Source organism: Taeniopygia guttata, chromosome 1, assembly GCF_048771995.1.
Source record: "Taeniopygia guttata chromosome 1, bTaeGut7.mat, whole genome shotgun sequence".
NCBI classification, from domain to species: Eukaryota; Metazoa; Chordata; class Aves; order Passeriformes; family Estrildidae; genus Taeniopygia; species Taeniopygia guttata.
Window position 1 is genome coordinate 96,532,669 of NC_133024.1, and position 25,262 is coordinate 96,557,930.

A 25,262-nucleotide genomic window follows, 5' to 3' on the forward strand; every position below is an offset into this window, starting at 1 on the left:
GTTTGGTTCACAAATGTTGTTCCAGCTTCAATGTTGAAACCAATCACAGTTTCCATAACCTCTCCATACATAAAGTAACAGGAAGAAAAAAAATCTAAAAAAAACCACAAAAGCATCTGAGCATTAATACACCATGATATAATTGTAGCTGAATCCTTAACTCTAGATGTTCTTTTTTTTTATGTAGCATAGATATTGACCATAAACAGTAAATGCAACTCTGGAAAACAAAAGAAATTATTTTTCTCACACTTCATTTAACCTCCCAAAGAAAGTTGAAGCACTGAAGAGATGAAGGAATAAATCCACCAGAATTAGAGCCCAGATGCAGGTTAGTCTAACCTTAGCCCCATTCTTTTCACACTGAAAGTCACAATGCATGCCTGAAGTATTATGTACTGAGATGTGTCTGTGCTGTAAGAAGTTCTTAAAGAGAAACAACAATAAGAACACTTCAACTATCTTGAGTATTCTTATTCAAGTATTTTCTTAAACTTGATAGTGCAATCCACACTCTGGGCCAGCAGACCTTCACACAGAGTGCTGCTCTGTCACTGTCTTTTACTGATGTGGAATGAAAAATACCACCTAGCATTTTCTCCAACTGTAAAAAGCATTAAAAGAAAAAAAACCACAAAAACAAAAAAGAAAACTATTGCAAGTGTCTCACTGATACAAGAATAAAAATAAAAGGCAGGAAAACCACAAAGAAGTTCATCTGAGGCTAAGACATCTGAGGCAGGGCTCATGATTGCTTTCTCATTCTCTACTCCCTTGTTGAAAACTGATAGACATCTTCCATTTGCAGTACTATGTGGCCATCAGCCCACAGTTCAGGGTTGTTAATCTTCTTCCAACAAGGTCTCCAGCACTCAGCTTTGCTGAAGTACTGAAGTTTTCCAGAGTGCTCTTTCTGCTTTGGGAAGTTGTCTCCTCAGTGTAACATACAGTGCTGCTTAGTCTCGGGACACAACAACCAAAGTTTTTTTCCACTTTTACAAGATTACTGGCTGCGTTCCAATGTGTATTTTTACTAAAATCAATACAGAATAATGAAGACCACCAGTAGGTCTGACTGGCCTCTGCTATCCCCAGAGCAGGGCTCCCTCAGACACAAGTCATGCTGAGCTGACCTACAATTTTGTACACAAAAAAAGTGTAAGATAAAGCCACAGATGAACTGCTCAGGTAACTGCTAGGCATGAGAAATGTGATGTAAATAAGCTTTGCCTTAAGTAAACAACATGTCCAAGGCCATCAGCCTTCTTATGAAGAACTTGCTTGCTTCAGCAAAACAACTGAAGGGAACTCAGGAACTACACAGATATATGTTTTATTTTTTTTATCCAACTAACAAACAAGAAAGCTTTGTCCTTCCTCTCTATCCAATCAATACAAAAGTCTTGGCTAGGGAAGGTAATTCCTTAAATTAATCAAGTATTTCTTAATCCCTGAAGAAAAATTGTCTTCCTGACTTCCAAAACTGAGATGTGAAAGATAATTTTCAGTCTTGTCTATGCATTGCTCAGTATACAGCTATACAATATACCTTTACCTACACAGAAATCATTCTAAGCAACATATAAGTACACATTTTTAATATTTTTACTTACTGCAAATCATTCTCCTTGCTAGAAGACTACTCTTTGTTACCAATTATTATTGATCCTAATTTAATGCAGCTTCTACAGTTTATTTCATCCCCATCTACTTTAATATCAATCAGCTATTTTCTCATTTATCTTACAAATGTTTATGAATAATATGAAAAAATATCCACCCACCATGAAAAGGGTTTCATAGTTTTCAATCATCTTTTGCACAACAGCTATGATAGCAGTACTCTCTTCAGCTCGAGCTGAGCTCTGAACTGAGAATTCTTTGTCTGTAGATTTCTGCTTGTGCAACAAGTTAGGGCCAAAGATGGTGGCCAGGTTGAGCGATGTCATTTTGTTCCCAGTAATCTAGAAAAGAGAATAAAAATGAGGTGGGGTCTCATAGGGCCTAATGTATACAGATATGTATACAGATATATATACAGACACAACTGTACACACTCATACCCCTACACACCAACACATGAATACACACACACTCTCTGCCCTTCCTGATTTGGTAGATGCTTCATTCATCGAAACCAAAACCTGCTGCTTGTCAATCAAAAATGAACAACACCTTATTTTGAATATCTCTGCAACAAGCACTGTAGATTTTCTGGATCTATTTTCAAATGGATTAGAGGAGTAGAAGGTGGAAGTGTTTTCTGCCCTAAATTCCCTGGGAACTCAACTGTGGCATACTTCTGAACTCAGAGCAACCTCCCTCCTGCTTCAGCATCTCAGCACGTTACTGTCTTAGGACCAAATGCTGAAAGCTCCTGGCTTTTTCAAGTAGCATTCATGATTTGAAACATATACAGTGATACTTTTCCATGTTTAAACTGTTGAGATAATTAAGGAGCAGGGCCAGTTTTTAATGAGTATTTTCCTGTATTTCTAGAACATGCCAAATGTTTACTTGTTTCATAGCTTGTTTAAGTTTGTTGGGGTTTTTACCTTTTTTTCCTACTTTTATAAACCTGTGCTCAAGAAAGCATCAGTAACCTGAGTTTTGAGGAAGTAAAAGGCTAGGAATACATACTAGACTAGGCAGGAATTACCTGGAAAATGTGTCATATACATTAATACATCAAAAATTTCATTGTCATATTTGTGATTAGACTAGTATTTTCCCCTTCTATTCTTCAACAAAAAGTAGATGTCATTTGAACTAAGAGTTTTTTAAAAGGATATAAAGAGACATCAAAGAGAGGTAGTAAAAATAGAATTTCAAGAAGTGAGTTGTACAAAACAGATGAATTCAAAGCAGTGTTTTAAATTTTTTTCTTCTGTAGCTGATCATTCACCAATGACTTCACCTGGGTTATTTTTTAAAGAACACAACTAGACAGCACAGTAAAAAGCTTCTCTTTTTATTGGTAGGAGCAGTGTGTAATGTTGGATAGACAGCTGTACTAAGTAGCTGCATGGGCAGTCACAGCAAACACGTTGGCTCTTTGTTCAGAGACTCATCCCAGCACGACTGTGAGAACAGCACACCCTTATTTGCACACCACCAAGCTCCCAGCTGTTCCTCAGGTGACCTGCTTATTAAACTCTGTCCGAGTTTTGAGCCACCACAGATGCACAGGCACATGGTGCCTCAAGTGTGCCAGGGCAGCCTCTGGCTGTGCCCAGATTTGCATGTGCAGGCTGTTTGTACAAACAGTGAGCCTTTTCTTAAGGGCAGCCTCAGGGCATCCTTAAAAAATGTAGTAAACATTTCCACTGAAATTAACTGAATGAGTAATTTTAATAATGTTAGTCATCCATCTTCATCTTTGTGAGAGAAGGGTTGTTGAAAGAAATCAAGAAAGAGGGCCTGTGTGCCAAAGCTTGGCTGTCTTCCTTCCAGTGATAGCAAACAGTCTGATAAAATACTTTATCTTGCCCTGTATGCCTTTATTCACTTAATTGTTCATAAATAGCTTAAATAATTGTGAGCAGAATACTCTATTATCTATAAAAGGTATCCATAATATTCCTGATGCTTACAATACTGTCAAGATAGCTTACATAAATCTGCCTTACCAAAATACCTGTGGCAAAGCTGATGTACAACAGTTGAGCCAAATGAACTCTGCTAAGCAGCATACCCTAGCCCTGCAATAAGATCCTCTTGGGTACATTCCTGAACCAACAGTGAACTCTTTGCAGGACCAGGGGTTCCATGACCTTAGCTGGCTTATACATGTTTTTAAACACAGTAAACTATTACAGGCTGCTCTTTCTAAATGCTTTCCATTACAGTGATATAGTTTTTTATCAACTCCTTGCTGAGAGCAAAAATAATAGCATTTAAAGTGGATTTAAAAGTGAAATATACCTTGAAGTCACATACAACACTGGAAGTTAGGACTTGTAAAGATGGAATAACCAGAAGTTAGGATTTGAGGCAAAAAAATGGCAAAAATATGACTCAAAGTGCCAATTGTTAAAATCAGACAACTGCAAAAGGTATCCAAATTTGCCTGTAGATTTCTGCTTGTGCAACAAGCTAGGGCCAAAGAAAAATTTAAATTGCCCATAAATTAAAATAAAATTAAAATAAAATTAAAATTAGCCATTTAAAATCAGCAGGATTTTCCATCTGGAACACAAAATTTTTGAGGAGTTTCCTAAGAATCTCAGAAGTAGTCTCTGCTGCAGTTCAGAGGACTGAGAAATCCTTCCACAGATAAACCAGTATATTTTTGTCAAACACTGACAGACTATATCCATTTTATTCAACTAACAGAATTGCCTCCTTTTGCACAACAGCTGACTAGTTCAAGCCCTTCCCTGTAAGGAAATGGGAAGCCTGGATTTTCAGGTCTCCTCTAGTATGATGGGCACAGGTGCAGATGTGAGAAGCTCTAGCTCAGGGCTAGAGCTCAGCCCCATGGCTGTGGGCATTCTTGTCTCTCTGGGATGAGGGCACATGAAACTCTCCACTGAATTTGGTCCAGACTGCAACAGGCAAGGAGGTCAGAAAGAAAATGGGCAAAGATGAGCCCTGACTCCAGCTACTGATGAGGTCTGTCAGTTGCAAGGATACAGCTGGAGTTCCTGTCCTCTGTTTATTTTCCATTACCCAGGGCACACAAGGAAGCTAAGAGAGCCCAGAAGTGAACTGCTATGTCCAAAAGTGATATAAAAAAGCACCAACAGAGAATGAAAAGAAAATGAAGAAGCATATCCTTGCATGCCTGACCTTTTCTGAGTACTCTTCCCATAGACTATTATGGGATAAAACAAGGCAGCAGGGGAAGCATGGATGACATTAGATGTTCTTGACAGCAAGCCTGGTACACTGAATCTCCCAAAGGATGTGGTAGATGCTTTACTGATTAAGTCATACAAAAATTAAACCTTCACAGCCCTAAGAACATAGTAAACAAATGGCAAAAGCGCAGGCAAACAGATTAAGTCTCTGTCTTTCAGAAATATGCCACCATTGTGTATGTTCCAAGGCTTTGAGGAGCTCTTGTCAGACCATGAATTAAATAAAGTCAAAGGACACAAGTGACCAGGACTTACCTCTTGGCCATCCTTATCTCTGGTGTCTTCTGCATGGCCAGCTACTGTGGAGAGGAACTGCAGCAGGCGGTGAAGGGTATCGCAGTTACAAGGAGGTAGAAGATAAATGAGAAGCTGTAAGGTGCTGAGCTGCTCATCTGGCTCTAATACTAAGAGGGGAAAAAATATGTTCTAAGAAATCACTCCAACTAACCTAAAAGCAGAACAAATATACTGATCCCAACCCAAAGGGAGGTATAGGAATAGCTTTGTTTAAGCATCGTTTTCCTTACAACATCAGAAGAAAAAGAGAAAACTCTAAGGAAACATCAAAACTGAAAGAACTATTGCTATGGGATTTTTGCCTTAGTTGGTCAACATTTTGCTCACAAGTTCATAGGATTTTTCTTATCCTAAAAGAGAGAAAAATCCATGTTTTACACTCCATCACTATTATTGGATGCAAATATTCTTACTTTTCTACTTACTCCACTCATTTAGGTATAGCTACTGGTATATACAGTAGCTGTCAAGCACTCCAATCAGGTTTATGCTTTAGCCATTTAAAATCAGTTTTCTAACAGTTTTCATCCTGCAAAAGTACCAGGAGATTGGAAAGCAACCAGAGAGGTAAAGGATATTCTGCTACCACCACCACTTGAACCACCTACCATCTAAAATGGCAGCCAGTGACAAAGGTGGGACAAAGGCAGGATCTCAGACATGAGGGCTAGAAAACATCTGAAGAACCCATGCCAGGCAGCTGCTTAAGCTTGAAATGTCCAACTTTACTTTTTCCTAAATCCCTGAGAGTCTGCACTTGGGTCTTAGGCAACACAATTGGGAATACTTAATATGAAGGTTTGAACACCATCAAAGAAGAATGAATGAAAGAAACAATATGAAGAAGCTTGAATTTTTCAAGCCAAGCTGGAACTTTGGTCAGTAGACAGACCTAAAAATTTTAAGGTACAAGGATTCAAATGGGAGTCTGTGACCTGGCACTGATGGATCAATGACAGGGTCAGGTTTTAATACACAACATGAATTCCATCCTTACAAATGCAAAAATATGTATAGCTAGTGAAATCCTTCTTGTTCTAGTTTTCCGGATTATACATATAGAATATAAAAACCAAGAAGTAAAACCAAGACCTCAGTAAATTTATACTAAAGAATATACTATACTATTTATATTAATATATAACATTTATACACTATATTGTATTATATTATATGTACTATTGTATATTAAATATACTATATACTTTATAGTTTATTATACAAACATTAGGTGCAAATCAAGGCAAGAGCATTAAAGGAACAGAATAAAAGAAGACAATTAGTAGAGATCAAGGAATTCAAACAAAATTGATAAATCAAAATGCTGTAGAGCTCACAGAGAGTATTGATGAAAGGTGTATAAAGCTCTCTGGTGAGAAGTGGATCAGGCATGTCACGCAGAAATTCCTTTAACAAGGCAGCAACATCATGAATGCTGTGCTCTTCATCTAATACAACATCGATGCCTCGGTCAAACTCTTCACGTAACTGGAAAAAATCATGAGAGAAAACCATAGTCATTTATTGTCCCCCATTAATACCTCCCAACACAGAAAATATTTTTAAGAACCAGATATACTTATTTTCACTTTCAAAACTGAGCATGACTAATCCTTGGTAAGGTCAAAGATGTAATTCATATCTAATTGCTGCTTATTCAATAAGATATAAACTAATGTTTGTACCAGATTGTAATAAAATACATTTTTTTTCTGGCTAATATATGACACTTTTGTATGAAAACATGTATCCAAGTATAATTTTTGCAGAAATGCAAGAAATGCAAAGGCAGAAACCAGAGAGAATAAAGAAAATTACAAGACAGGCTCTTATATCACCTTACTGCATTATCCCTGGAACCAGAAAAAGTGCATTTTGTAACACTTAAGAATTTTGTAGAAAAACATTATCAGTAAGATCATGTTAATATCCACCAAATTCCCCATTCTCTTGTGATTTAAGACTGTATGTAAAGACAGGTAGCAAGCAGACTTCACAGCATTCCTTCACACACGCACCTCGTTCTGCTTTCCTAATTTAGTTATGCTCATTAAGAATTTATCATTACAGAGCTCACAAACAGCAAGCTAACATCATTACAAGGTATTGCAAGTTTTTCTTCCCCTTGCTTTGATCCTCAGACAAATGCTGTATAATTCAAAGGCATCACACTTTCCAAGGGCAGATGAAAACACTCCCAAATCCAAGATACCTTATGGAAAGGTAAAAGCTTGCCCTTCTGGAGGGATTTTCCAGAGGTAAGAGCAGAATACTTTCCTCAGACTGACAGCTTCACCTTTTACTCTTTTTGCATTTTGAAAACAGTCAAGAGGTTTTAAAACTATTTCCTAGAAATAATTTGTACCTTTGCTAACATTATGAGGTATCGCTATGTCACCTATTTTCTCAGAGTGATTATAGCTAAACCTTATAAAAAAGAAATCCGAGGTATTAGGTTTCTTCACCAGTAATATTATAAAAATAACAAAGAAAGGATAGAAGCAAACTATATGCCAGTAAAACTTTGTGGCAAATCTTGCTCATGTGCTAATCTATTTTCAGTGTGTTCAGTGTGAAAATCTTTTGTTTTCAGCAGAGACTGTGCTTTCATAATGGGTGTGACAGTTTTTCATTAAAAACCACAACCTCCATTCTAATTTATTAGGATTACTTTTAACATTATTAATATCAGTCATAATTAATAATAAATAATTACTATAAAGATCAGAATATGTTCTTTATCTAATATTATTCTTTGATTTGTAGTCAAAGATTTTCCAGTGCCAACTTGAGGACTACATTCCCAGCTTAATTCTACTCTCTAGACTGGTGACAAATGCAGAACATCCCTGCAGAGCACCACAAATTACCTCAATCCAGAAGATTGTTTCTGCACTTAAGTGCCCAAAAGCAGCTGAGGAAACAGATTAGCACTGCATCAGGAATTCAGACTTCCCAAATAGCTGGCTAAATAATAAACTGCTGTTACAGACTTGAATATGGCACTTGTGATCTGATATCCAATGAGACCTAGAGATGTCCTACCCAGCAAAATATCATAGAAGCTTTGGTGAGATGTGGCACATTTCAGACCCAGGTATCATGGCTGTTAAAACTGTTCATTGTACACTTCAACTTTAAGTCTTTCAGACTCCATTCACATGGAATACTTTCAGACTTTTGGAAGATACAGGTGGTGAACTACAGCATCCACTGAATCTTATGAGAGATGAGGACATCTGTGCTGGAACAGATGTGATGAGAGAGAAAGAGAACAGACTGCTCTCTTTCATAGGAGGGCAGAGCTCCATCTTTTTCACTCTTCATCCTCAGGTTTGAAGCTGTCACAATGTCACCAGGCCCAGCATCAAGGGTTGCCCACCACAATCTTGACAACAACGCTCTGCTCAAGCATCTGTTCCAGACACAAGATGGTACCTGGCATCCTGTTGTACCAGATCTACCACCTTGAGTCAACACAAGCTTGGGAATCTCTGTCCTACACTCCACTGAACATGAAGGAGGAGGTTTGCAAGAGATGCAGATTCTATGTTTTCTCTTCCTGCTCACCAATCAAAACCACCTCTGGCATATCCATCTACTTACTTATGTATTTACTGCAACAAACTTCAATTGAAACAGGACATTTTCTAATTGGGGAAGGAAGGAAAACAGAATATGCTTACTTTCTACATAAGAAAAACTAATGAACAGCTGCAAAAGCACACCAAAATCTGAGTGCTGGGTTTGGCTTTCTACAGTTCAGAAAATGAGTGGAATTTTAATTGAATCAAGACCTTCCCATGTGTTCATGTTGACAGCAATTATTACAAGAGCCAAGCTGATGCTTCCTTTTTGTTTAATAAAATACATCTGTTTACTTAGTTCTATAAATTAGTCTATGTAATAAAAAACATAGATATCAAAGTCTCTTTATTTCCTCATGTTTTGAAAACAAAGTAGAACAAAAAGTGGCTGAAGTCATAAATGTTTAGAGTAAGGTTTAGTTTACAAGTGAATGATAGAAGCTCTCTGCATTTTACCCAGACATATGATGCAATTGTACTCACCCCTAAATGATTATGTACATTTTGACATTCAAGCTTGCAATGCAAATGTGAGGCAACTTCAATACTTTATCTAGTTCAGTGTTGATCTGAAAACTGCCTCTGCAGATGTTTTTTTAGTTTAGTGTAACACCAGCTACTCAGGAATAGAAACTGTTGGAGAATGAGCTACAATTCAGGGGGCTATACTGTCCCACCAGCCAAAATCAATTCAGTTTAGCTATTCAAGGTAACTTTCCAATGCAACATTACACTATGACGTTTTTGCAACTTTTTGCAGAGAACTATAAATTCTGGGATCAGATGCAGTCAAGCTTTCTTTTGCCTTTTTTTTTCTGTTTGATGTTTTTGGTCTTAAGTTCCCTGAAGGGGTATTTTCCTGTATCTTTTTATCCCCTCCTTATGCATCATGCAAACACTAAACCACTATCTCCACTGCTCTAATTCAACATGTATTCCCAGCTTCTGGGAATAATAGTGCAGGTAGATATACCTAGGAGCTAACACCCACATTTGACTTTACCTCTGGAACCAAATTGTACGCTATCTCTGCTTTTTCATAATTTGGCTGAGACTAAGAGTTGGAAGGGTCTGCTCTGACCTTGAAATCTAGCAGGGGTAAAAGAAAGGTGATATTTAGGAGCAGCAATCTTAGGGTCAAAGAGATTGTTCTGTACTTGCATGTTTTCTCATATCGTGAGTTTTCCAAAGAAGATTTACAGTTTGAGTTTACTTTGGGAGCTTCAGCTGTTTCTGAGATGAAACGAACAGCCAAGATTTTTTTTTCCCTGCAGTGTGACCTTTGGAAAATTTCTTCATTGTAGTTTATTTGGATCTCCAACCCTGTGCTACTTTTCCAGGGCAAAACATACAGAGACTGTTAACCTGCTGAGAACCTGACAAGGATTTCACCAGATGTAAAAGATACTGGAAACAGCCTTTTATGAGCCATCAAAAAAACAGTGAAGTCACTGACTCGGCAAGCCTAAATTTCACCATGCTACAGATGGGAAAAAAATAACAACCTACGGAATCAGATTTGTTTGTATCATAGCTGATGAAAGAAAACCATATCCATATCCACTCACCTGTCTTACTCTCTTTTTTGAGCTTCCAACTCTGAATATTCCTACTGTCTGGAGACCTGCAAGTGTAACACATCATAGCACTATTTTATTGTTTAATTTTCTCCTGGAAAGTGCATTGAACCAAAGCATTTTGACCTATGTGTGTACTCATAAGAATAAATAAAAAAGCAACATATTTCTCCACAAACATGTACTTACCATGTTCATGCAAGACTTGGTTGTGATTAAGAAGCCATCCACTGTGGCTTTTAAGGATCACACTTTATCTGCAAAATGGCATCTCTGTGACATTTCTTGTGATGTCACTTTGGATATGCCACTGCTATGAGGAACAAAGGTATGCAGAGACTGAGGCACTGCTCAGGGTTTGGAGGTGTAACTTCCAGGACTGACATTATAGGAAACAGGCAGTAAAACAACTAAATATGTGGGTATCGAGCTGTGTATTTGGATACAGGATGAAGCTGGTATTTAGGGTAACTCACTGGCTCTAAAGTTCCTGACAAGACAAAGTTCAGAGTCTCTTTCAAAGGTACATAAATAGGGCACTTAGGCAGACTATGAGAGGGCAGAACTTCAACAGGGAGTTGTGTGCAGTTTATAAGGTAGGAACTATAGAAAGCTATTATATAGAGGGAAAGCTATGAAGAAGCATTGTGGTACTTCAGACAAAGTGCAGAAGTGTGTCATTTAGACTTAAAGTGATTAGGAAATTGGAGTTGCCTGCCATTTCGTTTTTCATTTCAAATTAAGTTCAAACCTTCTTCTAGCCCTGTAGAAAGCCATTACAAATACAACAAATGATAATATGGTTCTCAAATGGACATATCTTGCAGAATAACAGGACCTGAAAAATTTGAGAGATGACATGGTCTTTACAAATGACAATATAAGTGGAAATTTTAGAGCCTTAAGAGCCTGTGAACATAATATAATTTTACATAGTTATACACTTTTGCAAAAAGGCATGAAATTATCTATAAGCTTGGGAGTTGGTCTAACGAGGGCTACTCTGCAGCTCTAATCTCTACTGACATACAGGAAGTGTAAAATTACCTTGTGAAACAAATGCCTTTGCTGAAAAAGGACTTATGCATATAGGCAAATATTTTCAGAATCAGCAACTTGGTCTATCATATAGCCTGGAATAATGCTGCCACAGTGCTCATCTTCTGCCATCTTTAAGTTTCTCTCAGTGCCAATGACTGTCTTGTGGACAGCAGATTAAATTTAAAATTGAAGAATTTTCCCCAGATTATATCAGATTATTGCACTGTGGTATATTATAGTTTACTCTTAAACAGAACACAATAACTCATCATAAATTTCCTTTAAAAGGAAATTTCAATGTAAAGGAAATATTTCCATAAAGAGTATCAAATAACTTTGTTATGACAGTGCATTAAAAGGATTAAAAAAATTATCACAGATGATCAAGTGACATAAACTCACAGTATGCAAGTGTTATTCAGCTGGATGGCTTTTTTGGCTGACTTAGATACTTTTATGTTCTTCAAATTCAGCTACCTTTGCTTAAAGGGATGGAAGTCATTCATCTCAAATTTAATAATCCCATACTTACTTGTCAGCCATGGTATCTAATCTCTGTAAAAGACTAACAGTGACTATCTTTTGCAGTGCTCCTTGATACATTTGTAAGGAAGATAGTTACCAGTTATGAATTGTGAAATACACAATTGTTTTTTAAATACAGTATTGTGAAATACAGCATTGTTTTTTAAATTGCAGTCTCTCATCTGCAAAAGCCTTTCATTCAGAGTTAGTAAATGATTTCTTGCTGGTGAAATTAGCATCAATTACATTATTTGCTGTTAACAATCACCATTATTTTATGGTTTGTTGATTATCTGGCCATGTGGTAACTCCATCTTGCTGTGGCCAGGTCATTTCAATTATCATTAAACACTTTACAAGGCTGAGATACACTGGCAGAGATGGTGAGCAGATACCTAGATTGACTATTGTTTCTGCATTATGTAAAGCTGTGGGAGTCTTGTGTCTGGACAATCATGAACACATAGGAAGAATACTGGCAGCAGTCTGTAATTTCCTTTGGAGAGAACAGGCCTGAGCCTGACGCTGGTCAGGAGGAATCTAGCCAGAGACAAACTGAGTATTCAGTCTTCAAGCCTTACAGTGAACAGGAAGAGGCTACTTGGATCTTAAAATATATTTAGCATGGAATTCTTGCTTATTCTGAATCCCCATCCTCAAATATCAAAAGTCTTACAGTATAAATAGTTCATCCATATCTCACACCTTAAGATCCAGACTGACTGGCACATTTCGGACTTTTTATTCTGAAGGTACAGGTAAACCTGTGGGGTGTGAAGAATCATTTCTGCAGAGCTGAGCACCCCAGTAAAAGATCTCCACAAAAAAGCTCTATCCCTGTGTTCTATAGGCCAGTTTACAAGCTTGTAGCATAGATCTTCAGTTTGGGAAGCTATCATGTACATAATTACTTGTGAGGCAGTATTTTTAGCAAGCAGCAAAACAGGAGGGAAAATGTCTAGCTTTCAAAGATGCCCTTGCAAATGGAAGCATATACTTACTTCTCAAAATAGGCATTTATTTATATTATAGTAAAAATACATCTGCCACTCCTGGGAAAACAAAATATTCTTACCATGCTTTTCCAAGTGCTGGCAGCAGCTATCTACAAGCCGAGGAACCTGCCTGTAAATAGGGTTCAGGCTTAGTTTCTTATCTCTTGCCTTTTCTTTCTTGCTCTGGGCTTCTGCTGGCAAAGAGAGCTGGAGAGCCTCCAACAATCGTGAGTGATTGTCATCAAGATCTGTAATAGAGTCCACAGACATCGCACCCTGTAAAACACACACACATGAACAATCAGCAGGGCTGGGGAAATCTCAGCACCACAGGACTGTGATCCAACAAAGACTTTTGCCTACCTGCATCTTAAACAAACTAATATAAAAATACAATTAGCTACAACATTTTTATAAATCAGTGAAGTTATAACACCAGTGTAATGCATAGGAAAAATTGCTATGGCACCAATGTTACTCTTATCATATTACAACAAATACAAATTAAAATACTGAAAAAATAAAATGTTTTTTTATTTTTTCACTCCATCTTTTACTGATGTAAGCCTTCACATACTGCAGGGCAAGGATGAATCATGGTCTGTGGGTGCACCTCAGAAGCACCATATTCATGCATGGAGATATATAGATATTTTTGAATCTTATTGCCTGCTTCTTCCGTAACTTGGACCATTTTATCAGTGAAACTTATGCAAAATGATTTACAATCATACACTATATACAGTTAACAGTTAATATCACAAATACATACAGATGTGGAGTTTGAAATATCCCACTCTATCACAGAACAAAGATACACCAGAGAAGTTGAGGGGTAATATTTTTAAAATAATTCCATTTCACATATCTTAATATTATAAAATCATTAAAATTCCAATGAAAGCTTTGAAGTCCAGGTTTCAATTACAGCAAGGTGCAGAAGTTAAAACAGTCTGTAAAGGATAAAGCAGCACAAGCAGCCAGAGGTTTCTGGCATGTTTCAATTTTCACAAATTTCACACTTCAAAAACAGGAGTTTTGTTTTTTAAAAGCACGAGATTATTGTCACTTCAAAATTACCATTTCTCTCAATTCTTATTAAACTTTTGAGGCAAAAACATTCTAGAGTACATGTAGTCTTACAATAATAATAGTAATAAAACACAAATAAAAAATTCAGGGTTTATTCCTATTAAAAATATCTGTTGTAAACTGTTTTCTTTCCTTCCAAAACAAAGCATCAATTTTACCATAACATAAAATGCACTATACAGGGATGCACCATGTCATTCTAAGAATTAATAATGAAAATATAAATTCCTACTCAAAACTTCTCTGACAACTATAGTTTGTTAAAAGCTGACAAGCAATTTATAGACTGCTAGTCAGAACTCTATGTCTATTAAATGAGATATGTACAATTGCTTACAAGGGAATTCAAAGCTCTAGAAGTATTTTGTTCCATCAATCTAGCCAACTCAACTTTATGAAGATTTTCAACTCACAGGCAAAACTCACAAAAAGTCCACTGAGATTTTAAACTCATTGATAAATTTCTAGTTCATAATACCTTAAAAAAAAAAAACCATTTAACTTATCAGGTATAGTTCTGTTTCTTGTAACTCATGGTAGATGTATAAATGAAGCACAGTGAAGTTTTTAGGGTTTTTTTACCACATTACTATAAACAATTACTAGATCCTTTAGAATGCAACTTTTGACCTTTATTTCTAATGTCTCTCAAAAGTACATCTGCTTGATTCCTTTTACCATTTCCTGCCAACAGGAAACAAAAACACAAACAAAAAACCCCTCCAGACCAAACAAGAACCTCTGGCTATATTCCATGTGTGTAAAATTCCAACTGAGTGGTATTTTGATTTTATTTAAGAGTTTGGCATTCCAAACATCAAATGAATCAATTGGCACTGAAAATCCTACCCCATCACTGCAGCCCCTGTGTGACAGGTGCCTGCCCTTATACCCTGCCTTTACTAGTCCTTTCCTCACCTCATGAATCATTATCAGAGGCACTTAAATCGGATTCAGATCCCTAAAATAGATGCAAATACATTCAGTTGAACGTGGTCCTTGGGCATTTTATCAAATTTGTGGATTAACTGGCTTTACGAAGAGTGACCTTGAGTTCAGTGACCAAAGTCATAGCTTGGCAATACCAAGTGCAGGCCAGCTCTGATTTTTCAAAGTGCACAAGAAAACATTACCAACATACTCCACAAATGCACCTCAAACTCAGCCAGACCCATTAGTTTGGGCTCAGACAAACCTACCTGACTGCTGAGGAACAGTGGAGGAGGAGACTGCACACCATTGCCCAGTGTTCCAGGTCCAGTAACACACACACTGCAGTGCCCAGCAACTAAACAAAATCAAGTTCTGTCTACCAGGCAATACCTCTGCACATAATGGATACCAGTCCCTGCTCCCCATGACGAGTTCAAAACCTAAATACACTGGGGAAGTTTTAAGCTAAGCACACAAAAACATGAAGGAAAGTGGATTTTAAAGTCTCAACTTCCAACTGCTGGGCAAAAACCCTACACAGAAAATTCAGCAACAGTGATTTTTGTCAAGCTGTTGGAGAGAGAACAACAGCACTCACACCATGAGCTCTGCAGCCAGCATTACCTTCTTGTACCTCTTACTGAAAGTCTCAGCTGAGTATTTGAAGACTCACTTTTGTGTTTGAAATACACAAAAGTGAATGACACAGTTGCAAAGAAGTGAATGGTGCAATGATAAACAATCCCTCCAGTCTAAGTTTAAGAGGACTGCACTCCAGCTGTCTGTGCAGTATTTTTGTGATAAACTGCTTGTACCAGTTGCATGTACTAACAAATTATTTTTTCTTTTTTTTTTTTTTTTTTTTGTAAGCATTTGTCAGTTGAAAACAGTCCAATTGAGCAATCTCTTATGCTCAAGAGATAAAAGGTAAGTGCAGGCTTTCTTATCATCCCCTAATAAGCTCAGGGCAGAGGAGTAAGTGCACTGATAAACAGAATTATTAAGACAGACAAGATATGGGACACAAGTTGAGATTAATGTTAAATAATTGAAAATTCATTAGCTAAGTTCATTCCCTAAAGAAAATACCAGTTCCCTCATGTCATACTGCCCACCTTAGTCTACTCTTACTTCTCTGTAGGTGAAGCATCTCCTGCCACATCCTCATGGCTATGGACTAAAGGCTCCAATTCTGCACTCTGAAAGCTGCAATGCCAATATTGACAAAAAAATCCCCAACTATCTAAACAAACAAAACAAGCAAAACCCTCCCTGAGCTTCTAGGAACTTGGTCCTGATGGATCTCTGTGGATGTACCAAAGGATCCATGTTCTTCTGGCTTGCTCACTAGTCAAATATATGTCAGAATTCTTGTCAAATCTTTGTGAAAAGAAGAGCAGATGAGTCACCTCTGGATACAAGAGTTATCTTTCTCTCCTATGAAAAAGGTTCTGAAGCCAATGAGTACATAGTTTTTGTCACTGACTGCCAAATTCTGAAAGAAGTTCATGGATTTCTCATTACACTTAGTCAAGTTACATTGCATTTTTGTGTGAACACAAATGCATGTTCATATGGTTTGCACAGACCAACAGATGTGCATTAATGAGTATACAAGACTGCAAACATCATGCTTTCAGTTTTGCATCACAATACAGACACTTTAAGCTTCAGCTGGCAACTAGACAAAGAGCCCCATGACCTACCTTCTTCCTTCTCTTAATTTTCAATTTACTCCAGTTCTACCCCTCTTAAGTCCTGGTTTGAAAAGCTCAACAGAGAATCTCTATGAAGTATGTTTTATCTTAAGGATAAAAGAAGGTGAGGTTCTTAAGAAAATACTTTCTTTTCCAGAGTCTGTTCTTGTACCTTAATTCTTGCTCAGATTTCTTAAAAGGGGTTTTATTCAAAGTATTTTTTTATGCAATTCTTTTCTTCCTCTATTGCAAATGAAATCAAAAAGCAGGAAAGCACTTTTATTCCACAGTAACAAAAGAAAAAATATTACTAACTGTACAACCGGAAAGTTCAGAGCATAAGATTTACTTACAAGGAACAGATTTATGCTAAAAGATTATGAATTTTACATGTAGATTAATATTCAACCCAAACTCACCACTCTGTTTTGCTGTCAAAGGCATCTTCCTAGCCTGCATGAAGAAAAATCCTTTGAAGACCCTGGTACAAATCCAGTCTGATGACTCCTTACTTACCACGGAGGATATGATATAGGTTAGACCATAAGGATTTTTATTAGTATAAGGATAGGGATTAATAGTCAGACTTATTATCAAGTTAGAGCTAGATTAAGATAAGTATTTCTATAAATATCAAACACATAGGTTTAGACTTTAAAACTGCTGAAAAAATGAGGTTGAAGACAGATGGAATTTGTTAAATCAGAAAGACTTAGAAGGAGGTAGATAAAGGGAGCAAACAGGAAGACCTCTACATAATCTCTCTGTCTCTCTGTGATCTGTTACAGACTCACAGATGTCTATGACCTTTATCCACCAGCATCAGCAAAAGAAGATCTCCACTAATGTTAAGAGTTTTCTGATGTTGATGATGCTGACTTCCACCTGAAAAAAACCCACTATTCAAACAAAAAGTACTTCACAGTCCACACACGCAACAGTGTTTTCCTGGTCCAGCTAGACCTTCTGGACCTAGAATCACACACCCCACTGTGATGTGTCTACTTACACGCCTCCTTGCCCGTGGCGCTGGCTCAGGTGTGTTAGGAGAAGTGGATTCGTTCGGTGTTTCTGAGGTTGAGCTGAGAGATGAGTTACTGCTGGAAAGTTCTTTGTTCTGTCTTTTAGTTCCAAATGGCAAGAGAAAGGCCACAAAATCTGAAACATCTTTTTGCTCTTCTCTCTGAGAGTCTTGCTTGAGCTTGTAGGCCCGGTCATTAGCAATCACTTGAGACAAAGGCATTCCAAAAGCCTGGGGAATAAATTCTGCAACAACAACAAACCCCTGATAGTTACCAAACTTCTGGTATTTATTTAGTACAAAAGAATTAACTCTATGTTAAGAAAACCAGTCTGAAGTCCCTTTATACATAGAGTAATTCCAATGAAGTATTGGACTCTCTAATAATAGCAACAGTGCCAGGTTGTCATAGCCCATGGCATCTGAATCATATTTCTAGTCACATAATGCAAGATACACTGCACAGAATCATTTGAGATCAAATCTAATTAAGATGTTAACTTCCATGAAAAGTAACTGGAGTCAAGCACTTCTGGTGACATGTAGATGGTGCACAGGGGCATCAGAAGCTCTGGTAACCATCCTGAGACTGTGAGCCTCGCTGGACTGTGCCAAAGCTCTCTTTCATGTTTCAGATCCCTTCACCAGGTTCCATTCTCATGAATCCTGTAGGGCACCAGAGTCAAGGGGTGCATGTGCATGGCTTTCACTACAGTTCAGAGTATGAATCCACCTGTGCAGAGAGCTTCAAAGCACATTCACCACTCAGACCAAGCCTTCGAGGACATAATTTTAAATTTACACAAGAACTATACTGTTTCAAATACTGGTAAGATCAAACCTATTTAATAGTGGTATATCAGTATGAAGTTCCTTTGTAACAGTAAAAACGTATGGACACATGGAACATAATCATATTTCACATCAATATAACTGTAAAGTACAAAACCAGCATATATCTCAGATCTCAAAGTAAAACGTTTTAACATTTTACAAAATAGAAAAATGTTTTACATTTAATCAGTCAGCAACAACAAAATTCTCATCAATAATTTTCAAATCAGACCTAGCTGAGATTAGCAGAAGCAAAACCACTGGGACAGATTTCCAACTAGAACTGGTTTGTGCTCAAAATAAATGAAAAAAAATAGCTATTGATGCTAATCACCCTGGTGAAAATGAGTGCAACTTCTACTAGGTTCCAGCTTCAGACCTGCTTAGATCAGGAATAAATAAAGCACCAGAGATTAAAAGCAAATTTCTTTAAGCATAAAAAATGGAATTATTAAAAAAAAAAAAAAAGAAGCACATAGCAAAATTCTTTACACTAAACTTCTCTTTTGGCACTATCATGTAAATAATTAAATACCAAAATTCCTCCTGGGATTTTAAGCCTGACTAGGTCTTTGATGACACTTGCAAATAGTATCTGGATTTGTATTAAAGTAAGGCACTGAAAAGAAGAGGATATTTTAAGAATCTTGAATGAGGACACTGCTAATCTATCACACTAAAGAAACAACAGCCCATTGTTCTGATTTGGTAGAAACATTCCTGCTCTTTAGAAGCATGAAATGTTAAGATACGAGTTAACTTTGGTGGCCAGACAAAACTAAATCAGGAAGCAGAGCCTCATATATCAAGCAACTCTGGAGGTGACCTATGAGTAGAATGACACCTAAAACCATCTGCATTTAATTTAGGACAAGAAAGAACATCCTCACACAGATATCAACAGTGCAGGAATTGCCAGTTCCAGTTCCAGGAGTTCAGTTAGACCTTTCCCTCCTCTACTCAGCAGAGTGTGTCCACAAAATTATGACAGTATTAATATTAATTTTTTTTTGTCTGCTCCGAATCATCTTCCTAATGAACTTTTAAGATGACAAATTTGAAATGCACATACACAACATGTGTCCCCTTCTGGCTGTCTAACCAGGTACTCTATTATACGCCCAGCACCCCTTTTTATTTGTCCTTCTACAATATTTCCTGAGAAAAACCAACACAACCAAGTATATTTCTCTGGTTTGGCTCTGAGCTGCTTGTGATTCAGACTGGGAAAGGACAACAGTATTTAGCTCATGTGATGCCCAACAGCAGGCTGGTGCCATTGATCCTACATCAACTGGAGTAAGATCAGTAGGAGACGAGCTCTCAGCACTGCTTCATTAAACAAGTTTCATTAAAATCACCCTCTCCCTGAGTTCAGTATGTGAAGGCTGGCATTTTGAGGTAGGCTTTGCCCCTCCTTGGAAACTCTCAGGTATGGGATTCCAGGTTTTTAATTGCTCTTGCTCACTGTGGCCCAGATAAAGGACGATGAGCCTCTACTCCAGGCTGCTCTGATGTAGACCTTCTCAGAGGACATGAACCACTTCCATGAATTCTCAGTGTCTGGCAGAGATGTGGAACTGGATGAAAACCAACTGGCTGAATTTCAGACTAAATACAGATGGTAGTGGTGCTGGCTGGCAGTGGTAATTACATTAAAGAGTTGGCAAACCCAGTAAAGTTTTGCTCATTTGTTGAAATTGAGAGAATCAGTTGTCCCCTCTGCAGACTGCCGGCAGCCTCAAGCTCCCACCAAAATGTGTAAACGTGTGTGTGCTTGCACCATGGGCTGTGGTGTCAGGGAGCATATTCTACCCACCACTCTTCAGAAGCATTCAAACCCAACAGCTTCCTTGTTGGACAGATAATTAGAGGGAATGTTAGCCCTTCTGACATTTCAGATTCATTAAAAAAGAAAAGCTGTACTCATGTGAAGTAATTAGCAACCTATGGATGGGAGAGAAAGGGCACTAACTCAAGTCACAAGATGTGTAGGTTTGAGGCTCTGGTCTCACAAGAAAGGTAAAAGGACCAACTGCCTTTTTACAGCTCTAGGGTTGGGATCCCCTCTGTCAGAGAGGTTTCATTTGCATGAAGAAATGTACCTTAAAGCACTGGCTCAAACCTTGGTCTGTTGTATACATACTGGGTGCCAAAGCTTCTAAGTTAGTTATTTTCTGTCAACTCTACAAAAAATTGATCACTTATTCAGTGAGGAGACTGGGCAGCTTAAAAAGACATTTTGCAAAAAGCATCATGTAAAAATGTGGAACAATCTGGCAGATTGGGCAATCAGCTTGGAAGTAGACTTGTATCCTTAGCCAGCACCACTTTTAATATGCTCCAGTTTTCAGAGTTTACTGACAAAGGAGGAAATTTACTATTTTGGAGAACCGGATAATTTATCTTACCAGAAAGTCAATCTTGCAGCTGAGGCAAGTTTCTTAACAAAAATTTGATTGAAACCGATATGATTCTAAGAAATTTTTCATTGGCAGTAAATCATCTTTTTCTAATAAAACACAGCACACAGAAAAATTCCTAGCCAGATCAAATATGAGTTTCAGTCATCCCAAATCCTCCTTTTTGCTAATTAAATGATAGTATTCAGGATGTTGAGACACATGGTTATAGCTTATCTGACCTCATGTCACCCTGTCCATATATAGTTTAAAAGACTTCTCTGCAGTTTCAGCTGGTGAAAACTGCTTTCCATCCCACAGAACATAACAGTCTATTAGGAACCAGTGAGGTCTATAGTCTAGATTCTAATAAGTCTTTCAATACTAATAAAGTGAAAAGTAACTATGGTTAGGGTCCTTAGCATTTGGACTTTTTTCTTAAATACAACATAAATGCTGGTTTTGGGTTGCTAAAATCCTGTGACCAAGATTTATGAAGGTGCTTGTACCATATCTATTTAAATGACAGGAACAGAGATCAGAGAATAACAAGCTTTTAAAGGGATATTTAAATGGGGTCTTTAAGTCAATTTCCCCAGCTAGACAGACAGGGTAACTGTTTTGCCAACTGAAATCAATTATTTCAGATCTGTAGAGCCAAGTATTTAAATCCCACCTAGAAACATCAGCAAAAGGGACGATTCTCTGTTACTCAAGCAATCATATAACAAGTGATTATCATTTCTGAGCAGGTTTCTTTGTTAACCTGAGGGTTTTCTGGAACCAAGGCAAAACAAACTTGGTTAACTGATAAAATCTTCTAGAGCGAGTAATTTCTGGGAGGCATCTCTCTCAGGAATGATTGTGTGTACTTTAAAAGTAAGCCTGCTTACACTGACACCCATATCACTGGCAAGGGATGGCAAAAGACTCTGCTTCTGCAGCCACAAAACTTAGTACTGAATTCATGAGGGAACAATATCCAGTGCCAGCACGCACAGCATCCTGAGAATGTCTTATTTCAAGCAGCACAGACATGTTACTGCTCCTTCAGCCTGAATACTGTTTGTCAGCAGCCAAAGCCAATGTTTGGAGACATTTATAGGCAGTAGAATTGAGGGTCATGATGGCCATTAATAACAAGGAGGCTGGGTAAAGCAAAAACACTTGAATGATGGAAGCTGAAAATATTGCTTAAATGTCTGGGTGGAGTGCTGTTCTCCTGTTTAGTCTGTTTACATCCAGCAAGTTTTGCTATATCCTGCTTTGGTGAATTACTCAGAGATGTAATAACAATTGACAAAACACTTTTACAATTTATCCACTTTTAACAAGATGTTGACAGATATAAAAAAGGACAAAGATATATGAAACTCCTTTAAAGTGCATTAAATTCTAGTGTAACATCTTTACTGGCCTTCAGAAGTCTGACAAGTTGCTGAAACTCTCACTTAACAGACAGGCTGACTGATCCATCTAAATAAAATGTGAAGCTTAGACAGTAAAAATTCCATCGATTGGACTGGGTCCTAAAATACAAGTTATTAAATCTCCAAACATTCCTAGAAAAACTGAGTACCGTTCCTTTTGGTTATGCCTTTTAAGCATAGATACCTGGTGTGGTGGGTGGGGAAGAACAGCCTTGGGCACCTCTCCAGAGAGAGTAACCCCAGAAACCTACACCACGGGCAGTTCCGTGCACGTCGGTGCTAAAGGAGAGGGTTTGTCAGGCAGGAGCTGCTGTGAGGCCTCCATCGTGCACCCCTGGTGACCAACATGGTGGCCCTTTCTTTCCACCTCTGTGGCCTCCTGTGCCAGGCACATCCCTGCTATCTTTGATTGCAACCCACATACATGACCACATGCTGCTGAATGACTGTCAGGATTAACCTTCAGGAGTCTGTCTTTACAAAAGGAGATTTTCAGGTGGCCCATATGCTGGGCAGGACCAACAACATGGTCCCCTCAGCTGTTACTTGTCTGGGTATGTGGGGGCTCCCAGGCTGGGATAGAGAAAACACAAAATGTTTGGAATTAACTACCCTCCCAACTGCAAGTGTGTTTACAAAAGTGATGCTGAAGGGATGGAAACAAAGTCTGCGTTAAGGCCGCTGCAGCTCCTCCATATGAAGTATCTGGTAATCACCTTCCCTGCTTCCTCTCCTGTGGCCTGGTTTTGTTTTCCCCTCACAACAGTGCAGCTGGACTAGTTAGTAAAAAAACCCACCACAAACCCCCCAGAATAAAGAGAGGAAGGCACTCCTTTCAGGCATGAGGACCAGGGACCTGCCTGGGGGGGTGTGTGCTCCCAGCCTTTTGTGTAGCACACCCATGCTCAGTAAGGAGTGTTTGTCTTGGACCAGCTGCCCAGAAATGGAAGACACCCTCTCTATAGAACAAGCTTGCTGTGAAAAACATGTCAAGGGAGGTGAACTCTGCCTTCAGCTGACATGGAGGCCGCTGCTCAGGGAAGGTGGTGGGGCTCATCCTTAGGGAGACCAGCAGCACAAGGCCTCACATTGTTCTTTAGAGAACTAACTCATCAGCTGAAAGCTCGGCAATACTGTCCCCCCTAACTCCTGAGGCTGCAGGAGATGCTGGTGCTGCTGCTTCCCACAGGAAAACAGCCACTTTCAACCACTGTGCCAGGCTGATGGCCCCCTGGCACAAACCAGCAATCCTGCTTATTCATTCCCTCTGCTGTCGTGCATTAAGAGTCTGCCCAGCAAGTACCTGACAGGTAGATGATCTTTACTGATCCAGAAGGGCAGATAAAAGTACACCAGAACCAACCATGGCCAACATTTGCTGTTGACAATTAGTAAGAGCAGACATGCCTTTCTTTTCACTCTGCTAGCACAACCTGTTCAGAACATGACTACTACCTAAAGGAAGGAGAGATACAGATTCTACTGTTTGAAAAGTGCTGGGGTATTTTCCTCTCAGAGAGTGCTCCTATAATATTTTATAAGTGCAGAATGCATGTAAAACATCTCTATAACTCAGAATAAGACAGTGAGAGACGGGAGAAAAATGATAAAAGCAGATGGGTGTATGTTTGAAACATCTGAATTTCAAATAATAGTAAGAAAAAAGGAATTAAAATTAGGAGAATCAGCATGGTGATTTCTCAAAATGCTTGGTATAAGTAACCAGATAGTATGAGCAAGGCTGAAAACCAGGAAGTAGATAAATTTAAACAATGATGAATAAATATTAAGTGCTGATCTTTACTGGCAACTAGTGAGCCATAAAAGGGAAAGTGTACTCAGAAAAACCTTCAGGATAAAAATCAAGTATATCCTACTAACTGAATAGAGTATAAATGCTACCATGCAAGGTAGACATAAAAGAAAATCCTGAACAGAAGTGTAATAGCAGAAAATAATATTATGTTGAAGTGCTCAACTGGTGCAGCTGTGTAACTATTAGAAACAAAGGTCAGCTAAAATAAACCACGGCTGTAAGGAAATACAAAAGAATGCAAGGCAATATAAGAAAAAAAAATTGTTTTAAATATCTCTGGCAACAGAGAATTTAGTGGAATAAAGACCAACTCTGGGTTAAGGATTTGTATTCATCACCAAAAAGGACACTCTCACTTTTCAAGCCACTGCACCAAAGAGCATTGGTGGAGCTCTGAAAGTGCAACTGCAAGGATTTGCCAAGCTTGGGTGACAAAGCAAAAATCTGCTACAGTAATGAAAAAAATATGAGAAAAAAGCATCAAAATGTATTTTAACTCTTGAACTCCTAAAGAGAAACTTTCAACAGAAACTACCAAAGTCACAATACCCTTAGGGGGGAAAGATGAAAGCTCTCATTATACCAAAAATTTGTGAGAGACAAACCATTCTAAACGCAGGATGTGGTTAGTCTTTTCTGATGCAGAAGAGCACCTCACAGGCCCTATGAAGATCAATATCTGGCAAATGCACTGAAAAGCAGGGCAGGTTTTGCACAGAACTATGTTGCTTTCGACTGTTATCTGTATGAATAACTACAGAAAAAACATAGCAATGTAATGACTGACTAATTACAATGTAACCAAATGTAATTAATTAATAGAACAGTGAAAAAATATTTTCCCCCAAAGATGGCTATAAAATCATTAAATGTCTTCTTTAATGACTCCTCCTGCATGTGGCCTCAGTCATATACCAAGTAATTCTTGTAACAAATTAAATGTTTGGTACTTGCAATGTAATAATACAGGAAGCCACTGGAAGTATCAAACCAATGTGTCGGAGCACATTCAGTTTTAGAAAGATTAATACAAATAGTTTCCATAACCAATTTCAAATCAATAAAATAATAATCATGCATCTTAAGTCATCAAAAAAAAATTAAAAGAAAAATATGTTCTTCTTGACAGCTATCTAAATTAACTTGGAAATGG

At 38.0% G+C, this 25,262-nt stretch overlaps 1 protein-coding gene across 7 annotated transcripts in view; it reads right to left on the reverse strand.

Annotated features, from left to right (window-relative positions):
- ARHGAP6 (Rho GTPase activating protein 6) overlaps window positions 1-25,262 on the reverse strand; it is a 312,106-nt gene that overhangs the window by 13,797 nt on the left and 273,047 nt on the right. For all 7 annotated transcript variants that reach the window (XM_012569631.5, XM_030280769.4, XM_030280775.4 and 4 more), the window contains 6 exons: window positions 17,616-17,872; window positions 12,965-13,160; window positions 10,315-10,370; window positions 6,497-6,647; window positions 5,118-5,266; window positions 1,785-1,964 (listed from right to left, as the gene is read on the reverse strand). In XM_012569631.5, coding sequence (XP_012425085.4) covers window positions 1,785-1,964; window positions 5,118-5,266; window positions 6,497-6,647; window positions 10,315-10,370; window positions 12,965-13,160; window positions 17,616-17,872 — 989 coding nt within the window. The remainder of the gene's footprint in view (window positions 1-1,784; window positions 1,965-5,117; window positions 5,267-6,496; window positions 6,648-10,314; window positions 10,371-12,964; window positions 13,161-17,615; window positions 17,873-25,262) is intronic.